The 25,681-nt window shown below is 42.9% G+C and overlaps 1 protein-coding gene across 7 annotated transcripts in view; it reads left to right on the forward strand.

Annotated features, from left to right (window-relative positions):
- Window positions 1-5,584: 5,584 nt before the first annotated feature.
- The window catches only part of ADAM22 (ADAM metallopeptidase domain 22), a 329,143-nt gene continuing 309,046 nt past the window's right edge, over window positions 5,585-25,681 (forward strand). For all 7 annotated transcript variants that reach the window (XM_077268285.1, XM_077268287.1, XM_077268289.1 and 4 more), the window contains exon 1: window positions 5,585-5,933. In XM_077268285.1, the coding sequence (XP_077124400.1) occupies window positions 5,861-5,933 (73 nt within the window). In that variant the 5' untranslated portion in view covers window positions 5,585-5,860. The remainder of the gene's footprint in view (window positions 5,934-25,681) is intronic.

Consider the following 25,681-nt stretch of genomic DNA (forward strand, 5'->3'; position numbering starts at 1 on the left):
CTTGTTCCTGACCGGGAGCATCCACTGACGATGCACTGCTCTGACATTTGGCACTTTCCGAGGAGGAGGCGAAAGAGTTAGAGGCAGAGTCAGCAATGAAAGCCAATACTTGTTCCTCCTGCTCCGGCTTCAAAAGTGGTTTTCCTACTCCCAGAAAAGAGAGCGTTCGAGGCCTTGTGTAGCCAGACAAAGAACCTGGCTCAACAACTTGAGACTTAGGTGCTGTACTGCTTTTACCACGACCACCTGATGCTCCACCACCACTACCATCATTACCAGCTGACAATGACCGCCCACGGCCACGACCTCTTCCACTAGACTTCCTCATTGTTTGCAAAACGTAACAAAAGTAACGCTATTTGTTACTGTAAAACAACTTATAAGGTGAACTCAAACTTCTGTAGGATTTATATATACCTTTATAGGTGCCTGACACTGAAAGGAAAATCAGGCCCAATGTTACACACTAGGTTTTCTGTGCCCCAATAATTTGAGACAGATGGCACACACAGGACCAGCACTCAAGCAGAAATGCCAATCTTAATCTCCCACTATTTTTTTTTTTTTTTTCTGTGAGAATTTACCCTAAAAAAAAAAAAAAGGCCCAGTATTACACAGTGGTTTTCGGTGGCACACAATGAGAGACAGATGCCACACACAGCAATGGCACGGAGGCAGACTTGCCAATATTTATCTCCCACTAATTTTTTTTTTTGAAAAGGGAGAATGTACCCAAAAAAAAAAAAAAATGGCCAAGTATTACACAGTGTTTTCGGTGGCACACAATGAGAGACAGATGCCACACACAGCAATGGTACGGAGGCAGACTTGCCAATATTTATCTCCCACTAATTTTTTTTTTGGAAAAGGGAGAATTTAGCCAAAAAAAAAAAAAAAAAGGCCAAGTATTACACAGTGTTTTCGGTGGCACACAATGAGAGACAGATGCCACACACAGCAATGGCACGGAGGCAGACTTGCCAATATTTATCTCCCACTAATTTTTTTTGGGGAAAAGGGAGAATGTACCCCCCCCCCAAAAAAATGGCCAAGTATTACACAGTGTTTTCGGTGCCACACAATGAGAGACAGATGCCACACACAGGACTGGCACGGAGGCAGACTTGCTAATATTTATCTCCCACTAATTTTTTTTGGGGAAAAGGGAAAATTTAGCAAAAAAAAAAAAATGGCCAAGTATTACACAGTGTTTTCGGTGGCACACAATGAGAGACAGATACCACACACAGCAATGGCACGGAGGCAGACTTGCCAATATTTATCTCCCTGCAGTTATCTCAGAAAAGTATGGCAGGCAGCTATAAAAAGGACTGCTGCACACAAAAGTGTGGACAAACACACAAGATAGCTGTGCAGAAAGGAAGAAAAAACAGGATTTGTGCTTTGAAAAAAGCAGTTGGTTTGCACAGCGTCGTACACACACAGGCACAGCAACGCAGCTATCAGGGTCAGGGAGCCTTCTAGTGCAGCCCAATGAGCTACAGCGCTGAGGAAAAAAAAATGTAGCTTCCACTGTCCCAGCAATCAAAAGGTGGTGTTGGACAGTGGAAATCGCTACAGCACAAGCGGTTTGTAGCTTTATGTACCCTGCCTATCACTATCCCTGCTTCCGAAGAAGCGGCAGCAACCTCTCCCTACGCTCAGATCAGCAGCAGTAAGATGGCGGTCGGCGGGAACGCCCCTTTATAGCCCCTGTGACGCCGCAGAAAGCAAGCCAATCACTGCAATGCCCTTCTCTAAGATGGTGGGGACTGAGATCTATGTCATCACGCTGCCCACACTCTGCATCCATCTTCATTGGCTGAGAAATGGAGCTTTTAGCGTCATTGAAACGCGACTTTGGCGCGAAAGTCGCGTACCGCATGGCAGACCCCACACAGGGATCGGCTCGGTTTCATGAGACGCCGACTTTGCCAAAAGTCGGCGACTTATGAAAATGAACGATCCGTTTCGCTCAACCCTAGTGTTAATATGTGTATTTTGTTTTTTTTCTTTTGTCTGTTTTATGTTACAATTTTGACATTACATATCATGCGATTCCAAGAGAAATCTTTTAATCATTTGATATCTACCAAATACAACTATATAAAAACCACAACTAAAATGTGTGCACATTAAACTACAATAAGTAAAAGAAAACCCACAACAAAAATGAAGAAAAAAAGCCTGAAAAAGCATTAGAAAAACCCTGTTTTAAGTGCACTTAAAAAAAAAAAATCTATATGTATTTAGGTAGCTATTAGGCACCTTGCCATGCAACAGTTTTGTAAAAAAATTACTACAATTCTTGCTGGGGGTTTTTGGCAGTTCCTTGTCATTGTGATTTACACCAAGCTTACAAAATATGCAGATAGATAGGTATAAGACAATCAGATTATTTATTTTTTTTACAGTCTTCAGCTCGAACTCGAGCCATAGAGACTTCATGTATAAACGCTCTGTAGGAAGATCAGTCTTGTGGAAGCCTAGATAGGTCCACCAGGGTCTTCTCCGCCTTTACCTTGATAGTATCAAGCCATCGGCTTGCTGGTTTTCCTTTTAGCTTTGCTCTTTCTATTCTTCTGACCATGATGTCCTTCTCCAGTGATTGCTCTCTTCGTATGATGTGTCCAAAAGAGGCAATTTGTAGCTCGGTGATCTTTGCTTTGAGTGGCGTCTGGTTTGATTTTTTCCAAAATTGATTTATTGGTTGTTCTAACCATCCAAGCTATTGCTAACATCCTTCTCCAGTACAAAATTTTCAAGGCATCCGTTCTTCTTCTGTCTTGTTTCTTTATCTTCCAGGTTTCGCATCCATTTGTTACTACAGAAAAGACCAGACTTCGTAAGAGTCGTGTCTTCATCGCCAGTGAATTGTTCCTCAATTTGAAGACCTTGTCCAGTGTCTTCATTGTTGATTTGCCCATAGCTATTCTCCAATAACTTCTGGTGTCGTCGCTTCATCTTGAGTGATTATTGATCCAAGTAAGTTGAAGTCCTTTACAAACTTCCAGTTCGTCACTGTCCATCTCAAATGTGTCCTGTCGTACCTGGCAGTAATCAATATCTTTGTCTTCTTTGTGTTGAGTACCAGTCCCATGTTCGAGCTTTCCATCTTGACACTATGTACTAAATCCTTCATTCCATCTACGCTTGTTGTATAAATCTTGTAACGTCTGTGTATTTAAGATTGTTGATTATTCGTTCAGCAATTTTGACTCCTTCCTTTTTCCTAAAAATAGCTTCTGCATATAAATTGAAGGGAAATGGTGACCGGATGCAGCCTTGTCTGATGCCTTGCTCTATTTTAAACTATGCCATGTCACCGTACTAGGATAGATAGATAGATAGCACAAGTGAGGGGGAGCCACCATGGAGCGGAGCAGCCAAAAAAATCACACCTAGGGTGCCAACCTCCGCTGGTAGGCAGGAATGATCTAGCGGACGCCTAGGGCTTCCTAGACCTTGTGTGGTAGTACCTGGGACTTCTCCCATAGAACTTATCTAGTCCACTTGTCCTTCCTGAGATTGTGACTTTTTTCATTTATCAGTAGATTATTTCAAGGAAGAGACCTAGGAAGTGGCGTTCTATTGGAGTTTCTGACTGTTTATAGATATCAATAATCATAACAGTGATTTATTGGTCTTTATTTGAGACTGTGTCTATCTAATGTTGCTGTGCACTTAGTGTTTTCCTTTTAGGTGTTTTTTTTTTATTAGTCATTATTATATGTCTATTTTAATGGTTGTATGTACACACAGGATAGATAGACAGATACAGTTATGGTCAAAAGTGTTGGCACCCTTGAAATTGTTCCAGAAAATGAAGTATTTCTCCCCAAAAATTACTGCAATAAGACATGATTTGTAATGGGCTGAACAAAATTGTCAAGCGCAACTTAATATTTGGTTGTACACCCTTTGGAATAAATAACTTAAATCAATCGCTTCCTATAACCATCAACAAGCTTCTTACACCTCTCAACCGGCATTTTGAGCCATTCGTCCTTTTACAAACTGCTCCAGGTCTCTCATATTTGAAGGCTCCTTCTCCCAATTTTAATTTCAAGATCTCTCCTCAAACCTGTCAACCTGTGCTTTGTGATTAGCTTCTCTGACTGCCAAGCCACAGCAGATACACCATTTCTCTGGGTGTTTTGTTACTCTTCCCTGCTTCAGTCTGTTTAGGGTGACAGGTGTTTTTCATTTACTCATTTGTCTGCCCTAACACCTTTTGGGTGTGACTGTATATTCTTACTCTCTGCTGGTATTTTCTGCTGGTGATAGTCTTATTTGGATGTTCAGCCATACTGCTGTAGTTTAAGCCAGTCAGTTAAAGACCAGCTAGGGTTTATGTCTTTGCTGTTTATTTACCTGCACTTATCTTCTGTTTCTTTTTAGGAAGTAGGCGGCATATTTTGTAACAGTGCATATTTAATACTTTATTTTGCATTTTGTAGTTTGCCTTACTCACTCTGGGATCTCTTTCCATTTCAGCACACTTTCCCTTCTGTAGGTAATTTACACTATGCTCTGCCCTCTGGTTCTTTAGGAGGAAAGTGAAGCGCTCAACGGCTTTTCTTGCAGCATAAGTCTGAATTGACATAGTTTAGTCTTCTAGGGTTATTCCTGTTCATGCAGGAACAATTAGGGACAGCGGGCTTAGGGTCTCAAGTCTGTACGAATTGGCAGAGTCAGTTGCAGTTTTTAGTGTGTTACCCATTTTCCCAAGTGAGTTGCTACATTATCAAAACAGCTGCCCACTTCAGGACTCCCCAGGGCTTTGTTTCCATCCATTTTTGGGTGCTTCTTGACGTATGTTTGGAGTCTGTCCTGCTGGAAGACCCATGACCTAGGACAAAACCCCAGCTTTCTGACACTCTGAATTACATTGCGAACCAAAATCCTTTGCTAATCTTCACAATTCATGATGCCTTGCACAAAGTCAAGGCACCCAAGTGCCAGAGGCAGCAAAGCAACCCCAAAACATCTTTGTAGGCCTCATCCCATTTTCAGTAAAGAATAGAATGATGTGCTTTACCAAAAAGCACCAAAATACTAAAATCTTGGTCTCATCTGCCCACAAGACGCTTTCCCAGAAGGATAAATAGATGTCAAATGGAATACAAATCAACACCAATCTAATAAAGTGAAAGCAATGAAAGCCCCAAGATCCCCAGACAACTAGAATCCACGTAAGAACAAGAGAGAGAGCACCTTGATTTAAATATGTTTTTGTTCCATGGCCATGGTATAGGTAGATGAGATACATATATGTATATATGGACATCCTTATTGATTGTTTTTTCTTTTTCCGAGAGTACAAAGCTGAGTGAGCTCTAGGGATAGTAGATGCATTGAATAGATTTTACAGATGATTTTCATATAATTCTTGGAGCTTGCATTCATTCCCTCTGATGAACAATGAGCCAATTTATGAGCCTAAACCTACAGGTGCAAGGTCCCCTTTAAACTATAGTGATCTATGCAGGTGCTGCAGGATCATGTGAGACATTTCAGCTGCAATAACCAAGACTACATTTCCCAGTGTGCAGTGAGGTCCTTGGGAGGAGGCAGGCTCTGCAGGCTCTGGCATTGATGAGTCTTAGGATGTGGCTGTGCATGTGGATGAGGAGACCTGGGAGGTGCTTGAGTCCTCTCATCCACATCTAACCACCCAATGCAGTAAAAGCACAAGAACACTAATGGAAACCAGGAGGACACAATGCAGCAGCAGCAGCAGCAGCATCACCATCAGAGAGTGTGAGAGGCAGGGAGACCCCAGGAGCACAAGCCCCTCACAATGAGGACCTCTCTCTGATGGTGGTGACCCTCACATGCTTCTTGGATTGTGCCAGCCATGCAGAGCTTAGAGTGCTGGCTATGCTGCCTGATTGGAGCCCTGTATCTGGTCCATGCCAGCTCCCAGGCAGGTAAGTCTAGGAGGGAGGGGGCTTGATACAATGTAACACGCGTCTGTTTATTTAGTATTGGACCCTTCCTGTTATTGCTGCATTGATCTCCTGAACAAAGAGGGGTTCAGTGACACTGCTGCCCCCAGGACTGGATATAGTGGGGGTCCAGGACCCCCTCCTTTCCTTTTCTGTTACTATGCCACTAATTAAAACCTACTCTCTAGGGATGAGCCTGCCTCTGATCACCAGGCCTGCCACCAGTGCTGGCATCTGGGCACATGAGGAGCATTGACAAGGAGCCCATTTACTGGGGGCATTAACCTCTTTGATGCTGGAGAGCAAGCAAAAAAAAAAAAAAAAGAGGATAAACCTAGTATTATCAGTGCAGTCACCAGAGGCCATGTCAGTAGTGAGGCTGCATTGTGTGTGCGAAGTACTGGGAGGTGTAGAGTCCATATGCAGGTGCAGCATGTTGTGATGGACCCAGCCTTCCTTAGTGGTGCATTGGCCTAAATCTCACTATGGCTCTGTATATTGGGGTCCGGCTCCCTGGAGGGATTATTTTGCATATATAGTGTATCCTAATGGTTAATTACATTTTTGCATTGAGATTGTTACCCAGAACTGAGATTTGTTTTATTTGTATTTGCAAGAGTGACTTATCATTTTCAGATAGAAATCAATATCCACGTGTCTCTTAAAGGAGCATTTTGGTTTTCAACCAAAAAAAATATTTATATATACATTTTGTATAATGAAAAGTTTTACAATTTTACTCTATACTTTCTGTATCAATTTTTCATAGTTTTCAAGATTCCTGCTTGCTGTGTTTCTGTAGGAACTTACATTGCTTACTCCCAAGGTATTGGTCATGTGATGGCGACGCAGATTCCCATTTATTTCAACTGGTCTTTGTGAGGCTAGTAGGGTCACACAACCATTTTCTCTCCATCTGAGAAAAACGGTCCGATTATGCTAATCAGACTTTGATCAGTGCGTGATCTGATTTTCCAAGATGTGGAGAGAAAAAAAAAAAAGTTTGTCCACGTTCTCCGTTATGTTAGTCCGTGAAAATTGGACCGCACTCAAATGTCATCTTACTTAATGTCATCCGATTTTTTTATTTTTTTTTTTCACCGACCCATAGACTTGAATGGACGAGTGCGATCCAAATATCGGAAGCAAATCGTGCATGTTTTTTTTTTAATTTCCTCGGACCACTTGGTCTCAATAAAGTAATCAAACTTGTGCACAGCCCCATAGAACAACATGGGTACAAGTGGTAGCGGATAGCACTGGTGCAATTCAAACAGTCGTGTGCACGAGCCCCTAACTAATGGGCTGCAAAATTTCTGGGAATTATGCTGAAAAATTGAAGCAATTTACAGTATGTGTATGTGCATGAGGTTCTCATCTAGTGTAAATGCAGAAAAATGAGGCTATGCTGTGAATTTTTTCATTCTGTTGTTGATTTCGCACTTATTTGCAATGCATTGAGTGAAATCCGCTCCAAAATCTGCATGTGCTTCTTCGCTTTCAATGCAGATTTGTTGCAACTTTTCATGAAACTTGCAGCGCAAAAGTCCATGACGTGTGTATTTTGGCCTAATGGCAGATTCAGATGACCGCAATGTGGCTGCATTTTAGCGTCTGTACCATAAGCTGCAATCCCGGGACTTCACAGCAATATACAGTATTTTCCTTTGAGTCTGTAAAAATTGGTCATTGGGCCATTTTGTCATTGGACTGGGAATAGCGGCTGTAACACGAAGGCTAAAATACTGATTTAAATTGGTCCTGTGAATTTCCAAACATCTGTGCGTCCGTTACATGATCAAGACAGCTTTCTATCCCCTGGAAGTCAACAATGATGGATCCCGTGGAATGTCAGCAAGTGGAGATCTGGAAAACCTCTAAGAATTTACACAAAAACTATATTGAAAAATTATATAACTTTCAGTTATACAAAGAATAACATTACTAATGATTGTTCACTTTCCCACCCGTGCCGTCAAGAATATAGCTAGCATTACACGGTGCCTGTTGTATTAATGGCTGTGTACATAATATACGGAAGTGTCGTGTCCAAAAGAACAAGAGACCCTCAGTATCCTCTTTCTGTTCTCACTTAGTCTCTGTTTTTCTGTTCCGTTTGTCTGTTTCATTTTAGGAACAGATAAACGGAAGAAGTGATCCGTTGCATTAGTTATGCAAATGGAAGGAAATTGATTATTATGGAGTCCGCCTGAATTCCTTCTCTTAAAATGGAAAGAAAACTTCTGCATTCAGGACTTTGTATCTGTTCTACCAAACAGACCCCGTAATTATCAAGAATCAGTGAAGCCCTCTGCTTCTGTTTGCATAATTAATGCAACGGATCACTTCTTACGTTTGTTGCGTAAACGGAACAGACAAATGGATTGTCCATACGGAAATGTGAACAGAGCCTTAAAGACGAGGGTTTTAATAAGGGGAGAATTATATAACAGGGTGGTCTATTAAAAGGGTCACCATGAGACCATAAGTAAAAATATAAATCCAAAATGCTTTAATACTGTATCCTATCCCTCATGCATATATGTCGTCTTAGTTGCAAAATATGTTTTTTCCTTGTTCACACATTCCACAAAAGTTGGATGCAATGCTGAAAAGTTATAGGAACCAGTATGCCCTACTCTCTCTCCGCTGTTCTCAACTATCCGCATCCACCGCCATTTCTGCAAATGATTCTTTCTATAGAGTGTCAGCCTCTTGAAGACATTAATTTGGTGACTAGTGATGAGCGAACGTGGTCGGATTAGGTGTTATCATGCTCGGGTGCTAGCCAAGTGCTCAAAAAAATAAGCTTGCATATCTCGCGGCTGATCGACAGCCGCAACACATTCAAAGATTGCCTGTTTGTTAGACAATACCCGCATGTGTTGCCGCTGTCAAACAGCCATGAGACATGCAGCCGCGGGGACTCGAACATATTTTTCGAGCACACCGAAGATACTCGGTTAACATCCGAGCATGCTCAGATAACTCCTTATCCGAACACGTTCGCTCATCCCTATTTGTGACACGTATGGGATGGGGAGACCGTTCTCCACTGCATAATCAACGAAAAGTTGCAAAAACTATAAAGCTCCTGACCATTTTCTATAGTGCAAATGAAGGCAGGTATGAAAGAAAGTGTTCTTCAATGTTTAATTATGAAATCATTGCTTGTTCAGTTTTGGTAATTGGATAATCCCTTTAAGGCCGGGATCACACTTGCACGAGTCTCGCATATCAATACCCGGCACTCGGACTGGAGCGCTCAGCTGCATAGATCATTCAGCCGCACACTCCGGTCCTGAGTGCCAGCGGCAGTGCCGGGGATTGAGATGCGAGACTCGTGCGAGTTTCTTGCAAGTGTGACCCCGGCCTAAGAGACAGTGCTGTCCTTACATCACACGGCCTTGTGGTAGGCAGTAGCGGAGATCATTGCGTGACTTTCTCACTACAAATACTGGTAATCTCAAGATTGCTGTAATATTAGGAGGGAAATTTGCTTGTACACACTTCATCCATGATGACGCCCTACATAGAATATGTTTATAGACATCTTTGGACAAAATATATATTTACCATCAAATATTATCATTCCCAATATATCAAGTTATCCCCTATCTATGGGATAGAAAATAGCTTACAGATCGCTTGGAGTCCAACTGCAGGAACCCAAGAATGGGACTCTGAAACCCTGGTACCCAGGAACCTGTCTCTGCAGCTCCATCTTGAATGGAGTGAAGGTACCCGAGTGCAACTACATTCATAGTATATGGGACAACTTGTGAAAGCGAAGACAGTGCTCTAGTATTTTCAGAAAAGAAATAATCATAGCAAAGGTAAAAGTCTGTTCAAGATTGGGTTCTACAGAGCAGGTCCCTGGGCTTCAGGATCGGAGGGGGTCCCGGCAGTTTAACCACAAGCATAAGACACGTGACGTAAAGCAGAACTACTATTATGGGATTATGGGAGAGTGATAAACAGTTATGTCCATAAATATTGGAACAGTTAATAGATAAGGAGTGTGGCAATTTTATTGTCCTCAGATTGGGGTCTGGTTCTGTGTTATGATGCCCCCACAAGGTCTGAGGAGCAAATTCCTTAATTGATGTAAAAAGACAAATCCATGCGACACATTCATTCCTGCACTGAGGGTGTCAAAGGTTGTCATAAGCTTATCCAGACCTCAATCAGAGGACAATAAAACTGCCACATTCCTTATCTATGAACTGTTCCAATATTTATGGACATAACTGTTTATCACTTACATAATGGTAATTCTGCTTCACTTCACCGGTCTTATCTATGGCATTATTTCTGTGCTGTGTTGTGCATAAATATGTGATTCTTCAGAATTTGTATTAGTCTATGCCTGATGAAGGGACCTGCGTAGTCTCGAAGGCTTGCAATTTGTTACCATTTTTTCAGTTAGTCATTAAAAGGTATCAACCACTGAGGACTCTCAAATCTAAATATTTTTCACAAACAGTCAGTAATTATGCCCTATCACTGGAATAGGATAACTTGCTATTTTGGTTAATCACTTTAAAGCAGTTGCCAGGTCTGGAATGAAAGTCTGCAGTCACAGCATGCACACTGCGCATTGTCAAGATTCTCCAGTGCTGGCTTCGAGACCATACATATTTGCATACACGTGGTCATGTGCAAAGTAGATGTACACGGCACCGCTCAATTCACTTGCATTTAATTAGGTCACCACATCTAATGGGAATGTGCCTGGAAGTGTGCAAATCACATACTTGCAGTCATGTGACCAACAATACTGGTGAATCCTGACAGTGTGCAGTGCACGCACTGTGAAGATTCAGCAGTCTTCAGTCACATAGAACTGCAGACTTTCATCCCAAAGCTGGATAACTCCTGTAAGTCTAATGGGCAGGGTCTCTGTAAATATTCTATTCTCTCAAAACTGCAGTTCCTAAAATTGAGTGTTGCGGAAAGTATTAGAACACCTATTAGGACATCTGTGCACGTGTAGGCATTATAGATCCCTTCCAAAAGGGGGTTATCAAGAATTGGAAAAGAAAAAGAAAAAAAGCTTTTTCAGAAACGGCACCAATCTTGTTAATGGGTTGTGTTTGGTATTGTAGCTCAGCTGCATTAATTTAGGGCAGGAAAGCAAACATGGATTAAGGCCGGTTTCACACGTCAGTGGCTCCTGTACGTGAGGTGACAGTTTCCTCACGTACCGGAGCCACTGACACACGTAGACACAATGAAATCAATGCATCTGTGCAGATGTAATTGATTTTTTGCGGACCGTGTCTCCGTGTGCCAAACACGGAGACATGTCAGTGTTCGTGGGAGCGCACGTATTACACGGACCCATTAAAGTCAATGGGTCCGTGTAAAACACGTACCACACACGGACGTTGTCCGTGTGCAGTCCGTGTGCCGTGCAGGAGACAGCGCTACAGTAAGCGCTGTCCCCCCCACATGGTGCTGAAGCCGCCATTCATATCTTCTCTGCAGCAGCGTTTGCTGTAGAGAAGATATGAATAATCCTTTTTTTTTTTGTTTCTCGTGTTTAACATATAGATCCATGTCCCCACCCCCTGTGCGGCCGCCCGCTGCTATTAAAATACTTACCCGGCTCCCTCACAGTGTCCTGTCCTGGCCGCAGCTTCTACTGTATGCGGTCACGTGGGGCCGCCCATTACAGAAATGAATATGCGGCTCCACCCCTATGGGAGGTGGAGCCGCATATTCATGACTGTAATCGGCGGCCCCACGTGACCGCTCATACAGTAGAAGGTGCGGCCAGGACAGGACACTGCGAGGGAGCCAGGTAAGTATTTTAATAACAGCGGGCGGCCGCACAGGGGGTGGGAGGGGGGTGGGGACATGGATCTTTATGTTAAACACGAGAAACAAAAAAAAAAAAAAAGGATTATTCATATCTTCTTTACAGCAAACGCTGCTGCAGAGAAGATATAAATGGCGGCTTCAGCACCACGTGGGGGGGACAGCACTTATCTCTAGCGCTGTCTCCTGCACGGTGCGTGTGGTACCCAGTCGGCACACGGGCGGCACACGTGTGCCACACTGATGTGCCGCAGAAACGCATGGGCACACGGACACGGATAATTCCGGTACCGGAATTATCTGGACGTGTGGGACAGGCGTAAGACACAGTTTCTTGGTAAAGAATTACACGATTGGTCATTATTTTTAATAACTTGGTGATGAGAATAGTGGGTTTGTTGGTGAGAGCCGTACAATCATCTTCTGGAGAGCGGCATAACGTTGCCTGTAAAATCTCTAAGGCCGCATTCACACGTTCAGTATTTGGTCAGTATTTGTAAGCCAAAACCAGGAGTTTGTGAAAAATGCGGAAGTGGTGACGTGTTTCTATTATACTTTTCCTTAGATTGTACACAAAAAATGTCACTTTTTGGGCTTACAAATACTGATGTAAAATACTGACCAGATACTGAACATGTGAACGTGGCCTTTTCATATTCTCCGCTAGTGGAGACACAAAATGATTAGGGCGGATGCCACAAGTGTGTGAGGAGACCTCGCTTGCTACAGAGCGGTTTACTGATGTCACTTTTTTTTTGTCTTGTGCTATTCACCGTACATTTTTTTTTTTGCCCCAAATTCATCAAAGTGGTGCACACGGTTCATGAATTTGGTGCAAAGTGACCAATACTCTTTATTTTTGTCTTTAATAATTTTTGCAACTGTTTCCTGCTACAAGTCACAAACCCTTTAAAAAGTCACAAATTGAAAACTCCACCAGAAAGGGGAATAGAAGTGAGATACGCCAAAAAAGTGACATTTGGCAAATGTTGCTTTTTATGAATTTGTCTAAAACATTTGGATAAGCAAAGTTGTCCATGAAAAAATTTGAAAAAAAACAAAAGAAAGAACTTAAAAAATTGTGCAAATCTAATAGAGAATTAGCTGCATATACAACCCTTGGCAAAAATTATGAAATCACCGGCCTTGGAGGATGTTCATTCAGTTGTTTAATTTTGTAGAAAGAAAGCAGATCACAGACATGGCACAAAGCTAAAGTCATTTCAAATGGCAACTTTCTGGCTTTAAGAAACACTAAAAGAAATCAAGAACAAAAAATGTGCTAGTCAGTAATGGTTACTTATTTTAACTAAGCATAGGGGAAAAATTATGGAATCACTCAATTCTGAGGAAAAAATTATGGAATCATGAAAAACAAACAAACAAAAAAATCTCAAACACATCACTAGTATTTTGTTGCCCCACCTCTGGCTTTTATTATAGCTTGCGGTCTCTGAGGCATGGAGTTAATGAGTGTCACACAGGACTCTTCATCAATCTGGCTCCAACTTTCTCAGATTGCTGTTGCCAGATCAGCTTTGCAGGTTGGAGCCTTGTCATGGACCATTTTCTTCAACTTCCACCAATCATTTTCAATTGGATTGAGATCTGGACTATTTGCAGGCCATGACATTGACCTTATGTGTCTATTTTCAAGGAATGTTTTTACAGTTTTTGCTGTATGGCAGGATGCATGATCATCTTGAAAAATGATTTCATCATCCCCAAACATGCTTTCAATTGATGGGATAAGAAAAATGTCCAAAATATCAACATAAACTTGTGCATTTATTGAAGATGTAATGACAGCCATCTCCCCAGTGCCTTTACCTGACTTGCAGCCCCATATCATCAATGACTGTGGAAATTAGCATGTTCTCTTCAGGCAGTCATCGTTATAAATCTCATTGGGATGGCACCAAACAAAAGTCCGAGCACCTTGCCCAATGCAGATTTGCGATTCATCACTGAATATGACTTTCATCCAGTTATCCACAGTCCACGATTACTTTTCGTAAGCCCATTGTAACCTTGCTTTTTCTGTTTAGGTGTTAATGGTGGCTTTCGTTTAGCTTTTCTGTATGTAAATCCCATTTCCTTTAGGCGGTTTCTTACAGTTCGGTCACCAGACGTTGACTCCAGTTTCCACCCATTCGTTCCTCATTTGTTTTGTTGTGCATTTCCTGTTTTGGAGACATATTGCTTGAAGTTTCCGATCTTGCCACTTTGATATCTTCCTTGGTCTACCAGTATGTTTGCCTTTAACAACCTTCCCATGTTGTTTGTATTTGGTCCAGATTTTAGACACAGCTGACTATGAACAACCAACATCTTTTGCAACATTGTGTGATGATTTACCCTCTTTTAAGAGTTTGATAATCCTCTCCTTTGTTTCAATTGACATCTCTCGTGTTGGAGCCATGATTCATGTCAGTCCACTTGGTGCAACAGCTCTCCAAGGTGCGATCACTCCTTTTTAGGTGCAGACTAACGAGCAGATCTAATTTGATGCAGGTGTTCGTTTTGGTTGTGAAAATTTACAGTGTGATTCCATAACTTTCCTCAGAATTGAGTGATTCCATATTTTTTTCCCCTATGCTTGGTTAAAAAAAGTAACCATTACTAACTACCACATTTTTTGTTCTTGAATTCTTTGAGTGTTTCTTAAAGCCAGAAAGTTGCCATTTGAAATGACTTTAGTTTTGTGCCATGTCTGTGATCTGCTTTCTTTCTACAAAATTAAACAACCGAATGAACATCCTCCAAGGCCGGTGATTCCATAATTTTTGCCAGGGGTTGTACTAAAGCCACTAAAGAGGGGCAAATTAGTCCTGAAAACTGGAGAAACTGCAATGAGGTATCCTGTTTGATCTGTGCACTTGCCTGTGACTTTAACCTCCTTCACAACCTGCAACGTATAGCTAGCCGCATATTTTCTGCCCACAGGTGTAGCTAGGGTTTTGGTTCAGGGGGGGGCGAAACTTCTCAGTGGGCCCCTAACCAGGTAATCTTGATTACAACTCGGTGACGCACCTAATAGTGGAGGAGAACCTCAGCAGATGACCGCGCTGTTACTGAAAATAATCTCTATATAAAGATCACTATTGATATTACCGCCATATGGTCAGTGGTAGATACCAGCCCTACAGAACATATAAGAGATCACAGCACAGTTACAGATAATGACTTACCGCTGACGTCCTTTCTGATGGAGTCGTTCACTTTTTCCGTCTTTTCCATCTGGCCCAGACCGTCATGACAACTTCTTCCAGCCAGGATTCGGATACAGAGAATACAACAAAGACACATTTCAGGTCTCATATTTTCAGCACTGTCCCCATTGGGACTATTCCCAACCTGCACAAACTCCTCATCCTGCTGATACCCCAATACTGAGCCGCTGCTGCCGTATGTGTCCCTATTACTGCCCCTGATACCCCAATACTGAGCCGCTACTGCCATGTGTCCCTATTACTGCCCCTGATAACCCAATACTGAGACACTACTGCCGTATGTGTCCTTATTACTGCCCCTGATACCCCAATACTGAGCCGCTGCTGCCGTGTGTGACCCTATTACTGCCCCTGATACCCCAATACTGAGCCGCTGCTGCCGTATGTGTCCTTATTACTGCTCCTGATACCCCAATACTGAGCCGCTGCTGCCGTATGTGTCCCTATTACTGCACCTGATACCCCAATACTGAGCCGCTACTGCCATGTGTCCCTATTACTGCACCTGATACCCCAATACTGAGCCGCTGCTGCCGTATGTGTCCCTATTACTGCCCCTGATAACCCAATACTGAGACGCTACTGCCGTATGTGTCCCTATTACTGCCCCTGATACCCCAATACTGAGCTGCTGCTGCCATGTGTCCTTATTACTGCTCCTGATACCCCAATACTGAGCCGCTGCTGCTGTATGTGTCCCTATTACTGCACCTGATACCCCAATACTGAGCCGCTGCTGCCGTATGTGTCCCTATTACTCCACCTGATACCCCAATACTGAGCCGCTGCTGCCGTATGTGTCCATATTACTGCATCTGATGCCCCAATACTGAGCCGCTGCTGCCGTATGTGTCCCTATTACTACACCTGATACCCCAATACTGAGCCGCTGCTGCCATGTGTCCTTATTACTGCTCCTGATACCCCAATACTGAGCCGCTGCTGCTGTATGTGTCCCTATTACTGCACCTGATACCCCAATACTGAGCCGCTGCTGCCGTATGTGTCCCTATTACTCCACCTGATACCCCAATACTGAGCCGCTGCTGCCGTATGTGTCCATATTACTGCATCTGATGCCCCAATACTGAGCCGCTGCTGCCGTATGTGTCCCTATTACTACACCTGATACCCCAATACTGAGCCGCTGCTGCCGTATGTGTCCCTATTACTGCTCCTGATACCCCAATACTGAGCCGCTGCTGCCGTATGTGTCCCTATTACTGCATCTGATGCCCCAATACTGAGCCGCTGCTGCCGTATGTGTCCCTATTACTGCCCCTGATACCCCAATACTGAGCTGCTGCTGCCATGTGTCCTTATTACTGCACCTGATACCCCAATACTGAGCCGCTGCTGCTGTATGTGTCCCTATTACTGCTCCTGATACCCCAATACTGAGCCGCTGCTGCTGTATGTGTCCCTATTACTGCTCCTGATACCCCAATACTGAGCCGCTGCTGCCGTATGTGTCCATATTACTGCATCTGATGCCCCAATACTGAGCCGCTGCTGCCGTATGTGTCCCTATTACTGCTCCTGATACCCCAATACTGAGCCGCTGCTGCCGTATGTGTCCCTATTACTGCATCTGATGCCCCAATACTGAGCCGCTGCTGCCGTATGTGTCCCTATTACTGCCCCTGATACCCCAATACTGAGCAGCTGCTGCCGTATGTGTCCCTATTACTGCACCTGATAACCCAATACTGAGCCGCTGCTGCCGTATGTGTCCCTATTACTGCACCTGATACCCCAATGCAGAGCCGCTGCTGCCGTATGTGTCCCTATTACTGCCCCTGATACCCCAATACTGAGCCGCTGCTGCCGTGTGTGTTCCTATTACTGCCCCTGATACCCCAATACTGAGCCGCTGCTGCCGTATGTGTCCCTATTACTGCCCCTGATACCCCAATACTGAGCCGCTGCTGCCGTATGTGTCCCTATTACTGCATCTGATGCCCCAATACTGAGCCGCTGCTGCCGTATGTGTCCCTATTACTACACCTGATACCCCAATACTGAGCCGCTGCTGCCGTATGTGTCCCTATTACTGCCCCCGATACCCCAATACTGAGCCGCTGCTGCCGTATGTGTTCCTATTACTGCCCGATACCCCAATACTGAGCCGCTGCTGCCGTATGTGTCCCTATTACTGCCCCTGATACCCCAATACTGAGCCGCTGCTGCCGTATGTGTTCCTATTACTGCCCGATACCCCAATACTGAGCCGCTGCTGCCGTATGTGTCCCTATTACTACACCTGATACCCCAATACTGAGCCGCTGCTGCCGTATGTGTCCCTATTACTGCCCCCGATACCCCAATACTGAGCCGCTGCTGCCGTATGTGTTCCTATTACTGCCCGATACCCCAATACTGAGCCGCTGCTGCCGTATGTGTCCCTATTACTGCCCCTGATACCCCAATACTGAGCCGCTGCTGCCGTATGTGTTCCTATTACTGCCCGATACCCCAATACTGAGCCGCTGCTGCCGTATGTGTCCCTATTACTGCCCCTGATACCCCAATACTGAGCCGCTGCTGCCGTATGTGTTCCTATTACTGCCCCTGCTGTGTGGTTCTCTGTGCCCTCTAAATTCTAAAGCACCCCTCTATAATATAGTAATGCCGGCTGCAAGTGCCCTAGAAAACAGTGCCCATATTTTGTCCCCTAGAAAGTAATAATTTCCTGTGTGCCCCTTTGATAGTCACAGTATCCTGAGTTCCCCTGTAACAATAAGTGTTCACTTTACATTTAATAATGTCCCCAGTCTCCCCCCTGTACAGCTCCCCTATACACAGTATAATGCTCTCTTATACACAGTATAATGCCCCCTCAATGTATATATACTGACCCCTTAATATCCCCTGAACTATTTAATGGCTCCAACACTGTATGATGGTATGATGGCCCCATCACTGTAATCTGCATACTGTATAATGGTCCCCTAGATACCTCCATAGGGTCATTCCATGGTAACGTTCGTTACATTCACAAGCCAAAAACTGGCTACAGACTGTTCTTTGAAGGCAGGTATAGAAAGGAGTGAATGTATATTGTACATTAAACTATTCTCAATAGATTTCAACATGGTTTGATTTTTCAACAATAAAATTAAATACAAAATACAGTGTTATTACTTGGTAACTTACATTACAAAAAAAGGAAAGGCAATTGTCCTTCATTAGTCTGCCAAATTTTCTGTTCTGGTAAAAGGGGAGAAGCACCATTTTTATTGTATTAAAACATCATAGTCCCAGCAACTTTTAAAAATGTATTTTAACCTCTCAAGTTAAAAGCAACAGTTTTTATTACAAGAAATATAGATAACTTACGTTACCGCACAGTATAGTAACTTTTGTTACTAAGCTGATGGTCACTTACATTACAATATGTTACCATCCATTGGATCAAACTTATTGTTAGGTAAGTTACCATCATCTTTGTATCGTAAGTTACTATATTGTGTTGTAATGTAAGCTACCATGGAATGACCCCATATAGTATAATACACCAGATAGTCCTCAATATAGTATAATGCACTCCCCATAGGTCTCCATATAGTATAATGCACTCCCCATAGGTCTCCATATAGTATAATGCACTCCCCATAGGTCTCCATATAGTATAATGCACTCCCCATAGGTCTCCGTATAGTATAATGCACTTCCCATAGGCCTCCATATAGTATAATGCACTCCCCATAAGTCTCCATATAGTATACTACACTCCCCATTGGCAGACTCTATAGTATAATGCAATCACAATAGGCAGCCTCTATAGTATAATGCACTCCCCATAGGCAGCCTCTACAGCATAATGCACCCCCATAGGCAGCCTCTACAGCATAATGCACTCCCATAGGCAGCCTCTATAGCATAATGCAGCCCCCTAGGCAGCCTCTATAGCATAATGCAGCCCCCTAGGCAGCCTCTACAGCATAATGCAGCCCCATAGAAAAAATACTCACCTCTCTTCCTCCTGGTTCCCCTGCTGCTCTGAGCTCCGGCACATCTCCTGTCCGCAGGCGTGCCGCCGAATAGTGGTGAAGTCATCGTGCCCCCTGTCAGTGTCTGCGTCGGTGACATCAGATGAGAGGGAGATGATGGGAGAGGGAGCGTAAAGCTCCTTCTCTCATCAATGCGGTCAGCTGTATCGGCTAGATGCCGATACAGCTGAACCTGCGATGACAGGTGGGGGGGCCCAATGCTGGCACCGGACCCCCCACCACCTGCTCAGGAGCCCCATGGCTCAATTCTCCCTGCTCTGCCACAGAGTGTAACTATATGGGCGTGATGTGCACACCAATACAGTTTACAGTAGCGTAATTCCGGGTGGGCTCCCTCCGAGTGCGTGGCCTGGTGCGATGGCACCCTTTGCCCCCCCCCCACGCTACTGTTTCCGGCCCATAACAGCTGCTGTTAACATGTTAAATGCTGCTATCAATCCCTGACAGCGACATTAAACACGATCACGCCGGAAGTGCATAAAAAACGCTGCCCATTGGCACCCTTATCACTTGATTGCGGGGTGACGATGGGTTGGCATGACAACCGGGGGTCTGCAGAAGACCCCTATGCTTGCCATTGTAGATCTCCTATGAATGCCGAATCGCAGCTTCAAGTCTCCTAAGGAGCCTATTGAAGCAAGTAAAAAGTAGAAAAAAAAGTTGTTTTTTTTTAAATATAAAAGTTCAAATCACTCCCCTTTTTTTTCCATTCAAAATGAAACAATAATAAATACAGATATTTGGTATCACCGCGTTCAGAGTCACCCGATCTATCACAACATAAACTAAATCTGATCTGGAAAACAGCGTAACGAGAAAAAAATCAAGGTCAGAATTGCTTTTTTTTGGTTGCCGCAACATTGCAATCAAATATAATAACAGGTAATCAAAAGATCGTATCTACACCAAAATGGTACCAGTAAAAACATCAGCTCAGCATGCAAAAAATAAGCCCAGATCCCGAAAAATGGAGACGCAACAGGTCTTGGAAAATGGCACTATATATATATATATATATATATATATATATATATATATATATATATATATATATATATATATATATATATATATATATATATATATATATATATATAATTTATTTTTTTTTACAAACGTTTGATTTGTTTTTCACTACTTAAATAAAAAAGGAACCTATACATGTTTGGTATCTGTCAACTCATAATGACCTGGAGAATCATAATGGCAGGTCAGTTTTAGCATTTAGTGAACATGGTAAAAAGGAAAAAAAAAAAAACAATTGTGCACTTTTTTTTTCAATTTCACCGCACTTGGAATTTTTTCCCATTTTCCAGTATGCTATATGATAAAAATCAATGGTGTTGTTCAAAAGTACAACTCGTCCTGCAAAAAAAAACAAGCCCTCCCAAGGCCATATTGATGGAAAAATATCAAAGTTATGGGAAGAAGGGGAGCGAAAAAAAAAAAAAAGCAAAATCCCAAGATCATGAAGGGGTTAAGGTGGAAAGGTTTGCAGGCTGGCATCCACGCAGGAGGACCTAGTGCCCTTCCTACAAGACTTTCTCTTGCCTTTGACGATGCACATTGCTCACCATCTGCTTGGCCACACAGCAGCTGCTAGTTGTGCACCTTGTTACTTAGGCCGTGAGGTGCAGTTACTTTTTCTATTTGCCAGGGGTGCAGTGATCACGGCAGCCCGGGGTGCAACAATGGGCGTTGATGCCGGTAGCCTGCAGAAAGCTGGAAAAGCAAAGCGATTTGCTGAATTCCGGGGCAGCAATGTGCATGCAAGCAAACAGACTGTTCAGCTGGGAGAAGGGGTCCTGTGCTGCCAAAAGTTCATCTGCAGTCAAGGAAAGCCGCATCAGCTGCATTTCTGTCCTTTGCCTTACTAGCCCCGCCGCAGCGCTGCATGGTCATCCAGATCCTGGGGTTACGAGCCATTTTGTTTTGTAACTGAAGAGAAAATGTGGCGATCTGAGTATTTATCTAGTCCTTTCCGGTTAATCCATAGGTCAGTGTGATATGACGTTCACATGTTGCAGCTGCAGTGCATTTTTTTCTTCTATTTTTTTTAAATTGTGGTGAACAAGGTAGCGAAGTCCCATGGTGGTGTGGACATGGACCTACAGATAGGTCCATATATATTTGGACAGAGACAACATTTTTCTAATTTTGGTTATAGACATTACCACAATGAATTTTAAACAAAGCAATTCAAATGCAGTTGAAGTTCAGACTTTCAGCTTTCATTTGAGGGTATCTACATTAAAATTGGATGAAGGGTTTAGGAGTTTCAGCTCCTTAGCATGTGCCACCCTGTTTTTAAAGGGACCAAAAGTAATTGGACAGATTCAATAATTTTAAATAAAATGTTCATTTTTAGTACTTGGTTAAAAACCCTTTGTTGGCAATGACTGCCTGAAGTCTTGAACTCATGAACATCACCAGACGCTGTGTTTCCTCCTTTTTGATGCTCTGTCAGGCCTTCACTGCGGTGGTTTTCAGTTGCTGTTTGTTTGAGGGCCTTTCTGTCTGAAGTTTAGTCTTTAACAAGTGAAATGCTGCTCAATTGGGTTGAGATCAGGTGACTGACTTGGCCATTCAAGAATATTCCACTTATTTGCATTAATAAACTCCTGGGTTGCTTTGGCTTTATGTTTTGGGTCATTGTCCATCTGTAGTATGAAACGACGACCAATCAGTTTGGCTGCATTTGGCTGGATCTGAGCACACAGTATGGCGGCTCTGAATACCTCAGAATTCATTCGGCTGCTTCTGTCCTGTGTCACATCATCCATAAACGCTAGTGACCCAGTGCCACTGGCAGCCATGCATGCCCAAGCCATCACACTGCCTCCGCCGTGTTTTACAGATGATGTGGTGTGCTTTGGATCATGAGCTGTACCACGCCTTTGCCATACTTTTCTCTTTCAATCATTCTGGTAGACGTTGATCTAGGTTTCATCTGTCCAAAGAATGTTCTTCCAGAACTGTGCTGGCTTTTTTAGATGTTTTTTAGCAAAGTCCAGTCTCGCCTTTTTATTCTTGATGCTTATGAGTGGCTTGCCCCGTGCAGTGAACCCTCTGTATTTACTGTCATGCAGTCTTCTCTTTATGGTAGATTTGGATATTGATACGCCGACCTCCTGGAGAGTGTTGTTCACTTGGTTGGCTGTTGTGAAGGGGTTTCTCTTCACCATGGAGATTATTCTGCGATCATCCACCACTGTTGTCTTCCGTGGGCGCCCAGGTCTTTTTGCATTGATGAGTTCACCAGTGCTTTCTTTCTTTCTCAGGATGTACCAAACTGTAGATTTTGCCACTCCTAATATTGTAGCAATTTCTCGGATGGGTTTTTTCTGTTTTCGCAGCTTAAGGATGGCTTGTTTTACCTGCATGGAGAGCTCCTTTGACCACATGTTTACTTCACAGCAAAACTTTCCAAATGCAAGCACCACACCTCAAATCAACTCCAGGCCTTTTATCTGCTTAATTGAGAATGACATAATGAAGGGATTGCCCACACCTGTTCATGAAATAGCCTTGGAGTCAATTGTCCAATTACTTTTGGTCCCTTTAAAAACAGGGTGGCACATGTTAAGGAGCTGAAACTCCTAAACCCTTCATCCAATTTTAATGTGGATACCCTCAAATGAAAGCTGAAAGTCTGAACTTCAACTGCATCTGAATTGTTTTGTTTAAAATTCATTGTGGTAATGTCTATAACCAAAATTAGAAAAATGTTGTCTCTGTCCAAATATATATGGACCTAACTGTATATTAATGTCTGCATTCATGTGTCATGGCCGATAGTAATTGTGGCTACAAGCTCTCCGTTTTACCATCATCACAGCAAAAATGCCTCACAACCACAGCATTATAGCAGTCAGATAAGAGGCCGCGCTGGGCAAGTATAGAATTTATATGCAGAGAAATAAACTTTATACAGCAATATAGAATTTTCTTCAATCAGGCTCTTCATGACCAAGACAGTAGGTGTAGCAGAGTATTTAACACCAGGTGAGCACCTCCTTAAAAAAGGGAGAAACGGTGCCTGGTCTTATAGGAAAACATTTCTAAAGGGTAACCTTCACACTAAACGATTTACCAACGATCACGACCAGCGATACGACCTGGCCGTGATCGTTGGTAAGTCGTTGTGTGGTCGCTGGGGAGCTGTCACACAGACAGCTCTCCAGCGACCAATGATGCCGAAGTCCCCGGGTAACCAGGGTAAACATCGGGTTACTAAGCGCAGGGCCGCGCTTAGTAACCCGATATTTACCCTGGTTACCATTGTAAATGTAAAAAAAAAAAAAAACCACTACATACTTACATTCCGGTGTCCGTCAGGTCCCTCGCCATCTGCTTCCCGCACTGACTGTGTCAGTGCTGGCCGTAAAGCACAGCACAGCGGTGACGTCACCGCTGTGCTCTGCTTTTACTTTACGGCCGGCGCTCACAGTCAGTGCGGGAAGCGGACGGCGGGGGACGTGTGACAGACACCGGAATGTGAGTATGTACTGTTTGTTTTTTTTACTTTTACAATGGTAACCAGGGTAAATATCGGGTTACTAAGCGCGGCCCTGCGCTTAGTAACCCGATATTTACCCTGGTTACCATTGTAAAACATTGCTGGCATCGTTGCTTTTGCTGTCAAACACAACGATACACGCCGATCTGACGACCAAATAAAGTTCTGGACTTCTAGCTATGACCAGCGATATCACAGTAGGATCCAGATCGCTGCTGCCTGTCAAACACAACGATATCGCTATCCAGGACGCTGCAACGTCACGGATCGCTATCGTTATCGTTGCAAAGTCGCTTAGTGTGAAGGTACCTTTATTCCCCCCAAAAATCAAGTTGTTTGACCTCTGGAACCCCCCAGTGATCTTGAGATTGGGGTCTCTGCAGCACCTTCCCTAATGGCCATGCTCATGTCCTCTCCACTCACTGTTTATAGGACTGTCGAAAATAGGCAAAATGTGACAATGATCTCAGCGCTTGCACCTCTGTTACATTAAGAATGGGCTACAGAGTGCCGGTTCTGGAGCCCCAAAATCTGGAGGTCCGATAGATATAGGATAGCTTGATTTTTTTTTTTTGGGGGGGGGGGGCGGAATAAGCCTTTATGGTCCAGCCAGACGATGTGTTGGTGGCAAAGCTCTGCCTGCCCAGATCAGGTCAATGGCCACATGATTGTGACCCAACTGCAAGCAGGAAATGGCCGTGGCGGTGAAGTTTTGGCCTCACCCATCTGGCCATATCCTTAAAGATGCTTTTGTTCCTGTAACACAGTCATGTTGCAGTTGTTTTTGGGTGGATATGATTAAGGCAATGCCAAATTTTCACTTTTTGTTTGCGGTATCACTTCTTTTGCACAATAAATATATATATATATATATATATATATATATATATATATATATATATATATATATATATATATATATATATATATAATTTATTTATTTATCAACCTAGCGGCTTCTTTTTTGTTTTTGGATGAGCTGTAATTTTCATTGGTATCACTTTGATCACCTTTTAAATTACATTTTTGGGGGGCAGGTGAGGGTAACCTAAACAGCAATTCTGGCAATGATATATGTATTTCTTTTTTAATTCCAGCTTCATAATTTGTTTTAATTAAAAAAAAAAAAATGTTTAAAATTTTTATTTTTTGTTCATGGTATTACAGAGGCAGCGACACATTTCAAACACTCAGTGTTCTTTGTCAAAGCTACATATACGATGACTGCAGAACATTTATATAGCCAGGCGTCAATGAATGCACATGAAACAACCACATGACAAAAGTGTAAAATCAACAACACAAAAGTAAAAAAACAACAAAATTACATACAAAACATATATGAGCAGCAAAACGTGTTATTTCACATGTATCAAGGCATTTAATTCAACCGCATCATCGCAAGACCTCTTCTCTCCAAGTATCTTCCCTCCTAGTAACTTCAAGAGGCGGAGACATTAGGAAGTGTCTGCTTGACCACAAAGCATATTGCATGTATAATCTTGACACGTGTAATTCAAATGGATTAAACATGCGTAGAGAATTAATATTTCATTACTAAGATGGTTAAACATGTCTGGTTTGCTGCTCATATACAGTGGGGAAAATAAGTATTTGATACACTGACGATTTAGCAAGTTTTTCCACCTACAAAGAATAGAAAGGTCTAATTTTTATCATACACTTCAACATTTGTAGGTACACTTCAACTATAAGAGACAGGTTCTAAAAATAAAAACCAGAAAATCACATTGTATTATTTTTAAATTATTAAATTACATTTTATTGCATGAAATAAGTATTTGATCACCGACCAACCAGCAAGAATTCTGTCTCTCACAGACCTGTTAGTTTTTCTTTAAGAAGCCCTCCTACTCTGCACTCATTACCTGTATTAATTGTACCTGTTTGAAATTGTTCCCTGTATAAAAGACACCTGTCCACACTCCATCAATCACATTCCAACCTTTCCACCATGGTCAAGACCAAAGAGCAGTATAAGGACACCAGGGACAAAATTGTAGACCTGCACAAGGCTGGGAAGGGCTACAGGACAATAGGCAAAAAGCTTAGTGAGAAGGTAACAACTGTTGGCACAATTGTTAGAAAATGGAAGAAACACAGCATGACTGTTAATACTCC

This window comes from Ranitomeya variabilis, chromosome 6 (genome assembly GCF_051348905.1).
Source record: "Ranitomeya variabilis isolate aRanVar5 chromosome 6, aRanVar5.hap1, whole genome shotgun sequence".
NCBI classification, from domain to species: domain Eukaryota; kingdom Metazoa; phylum Chordata; class Amphibia; order Anura; family Dendrobatidae; genus Ranitomeya; species Ranitomeya variabilis.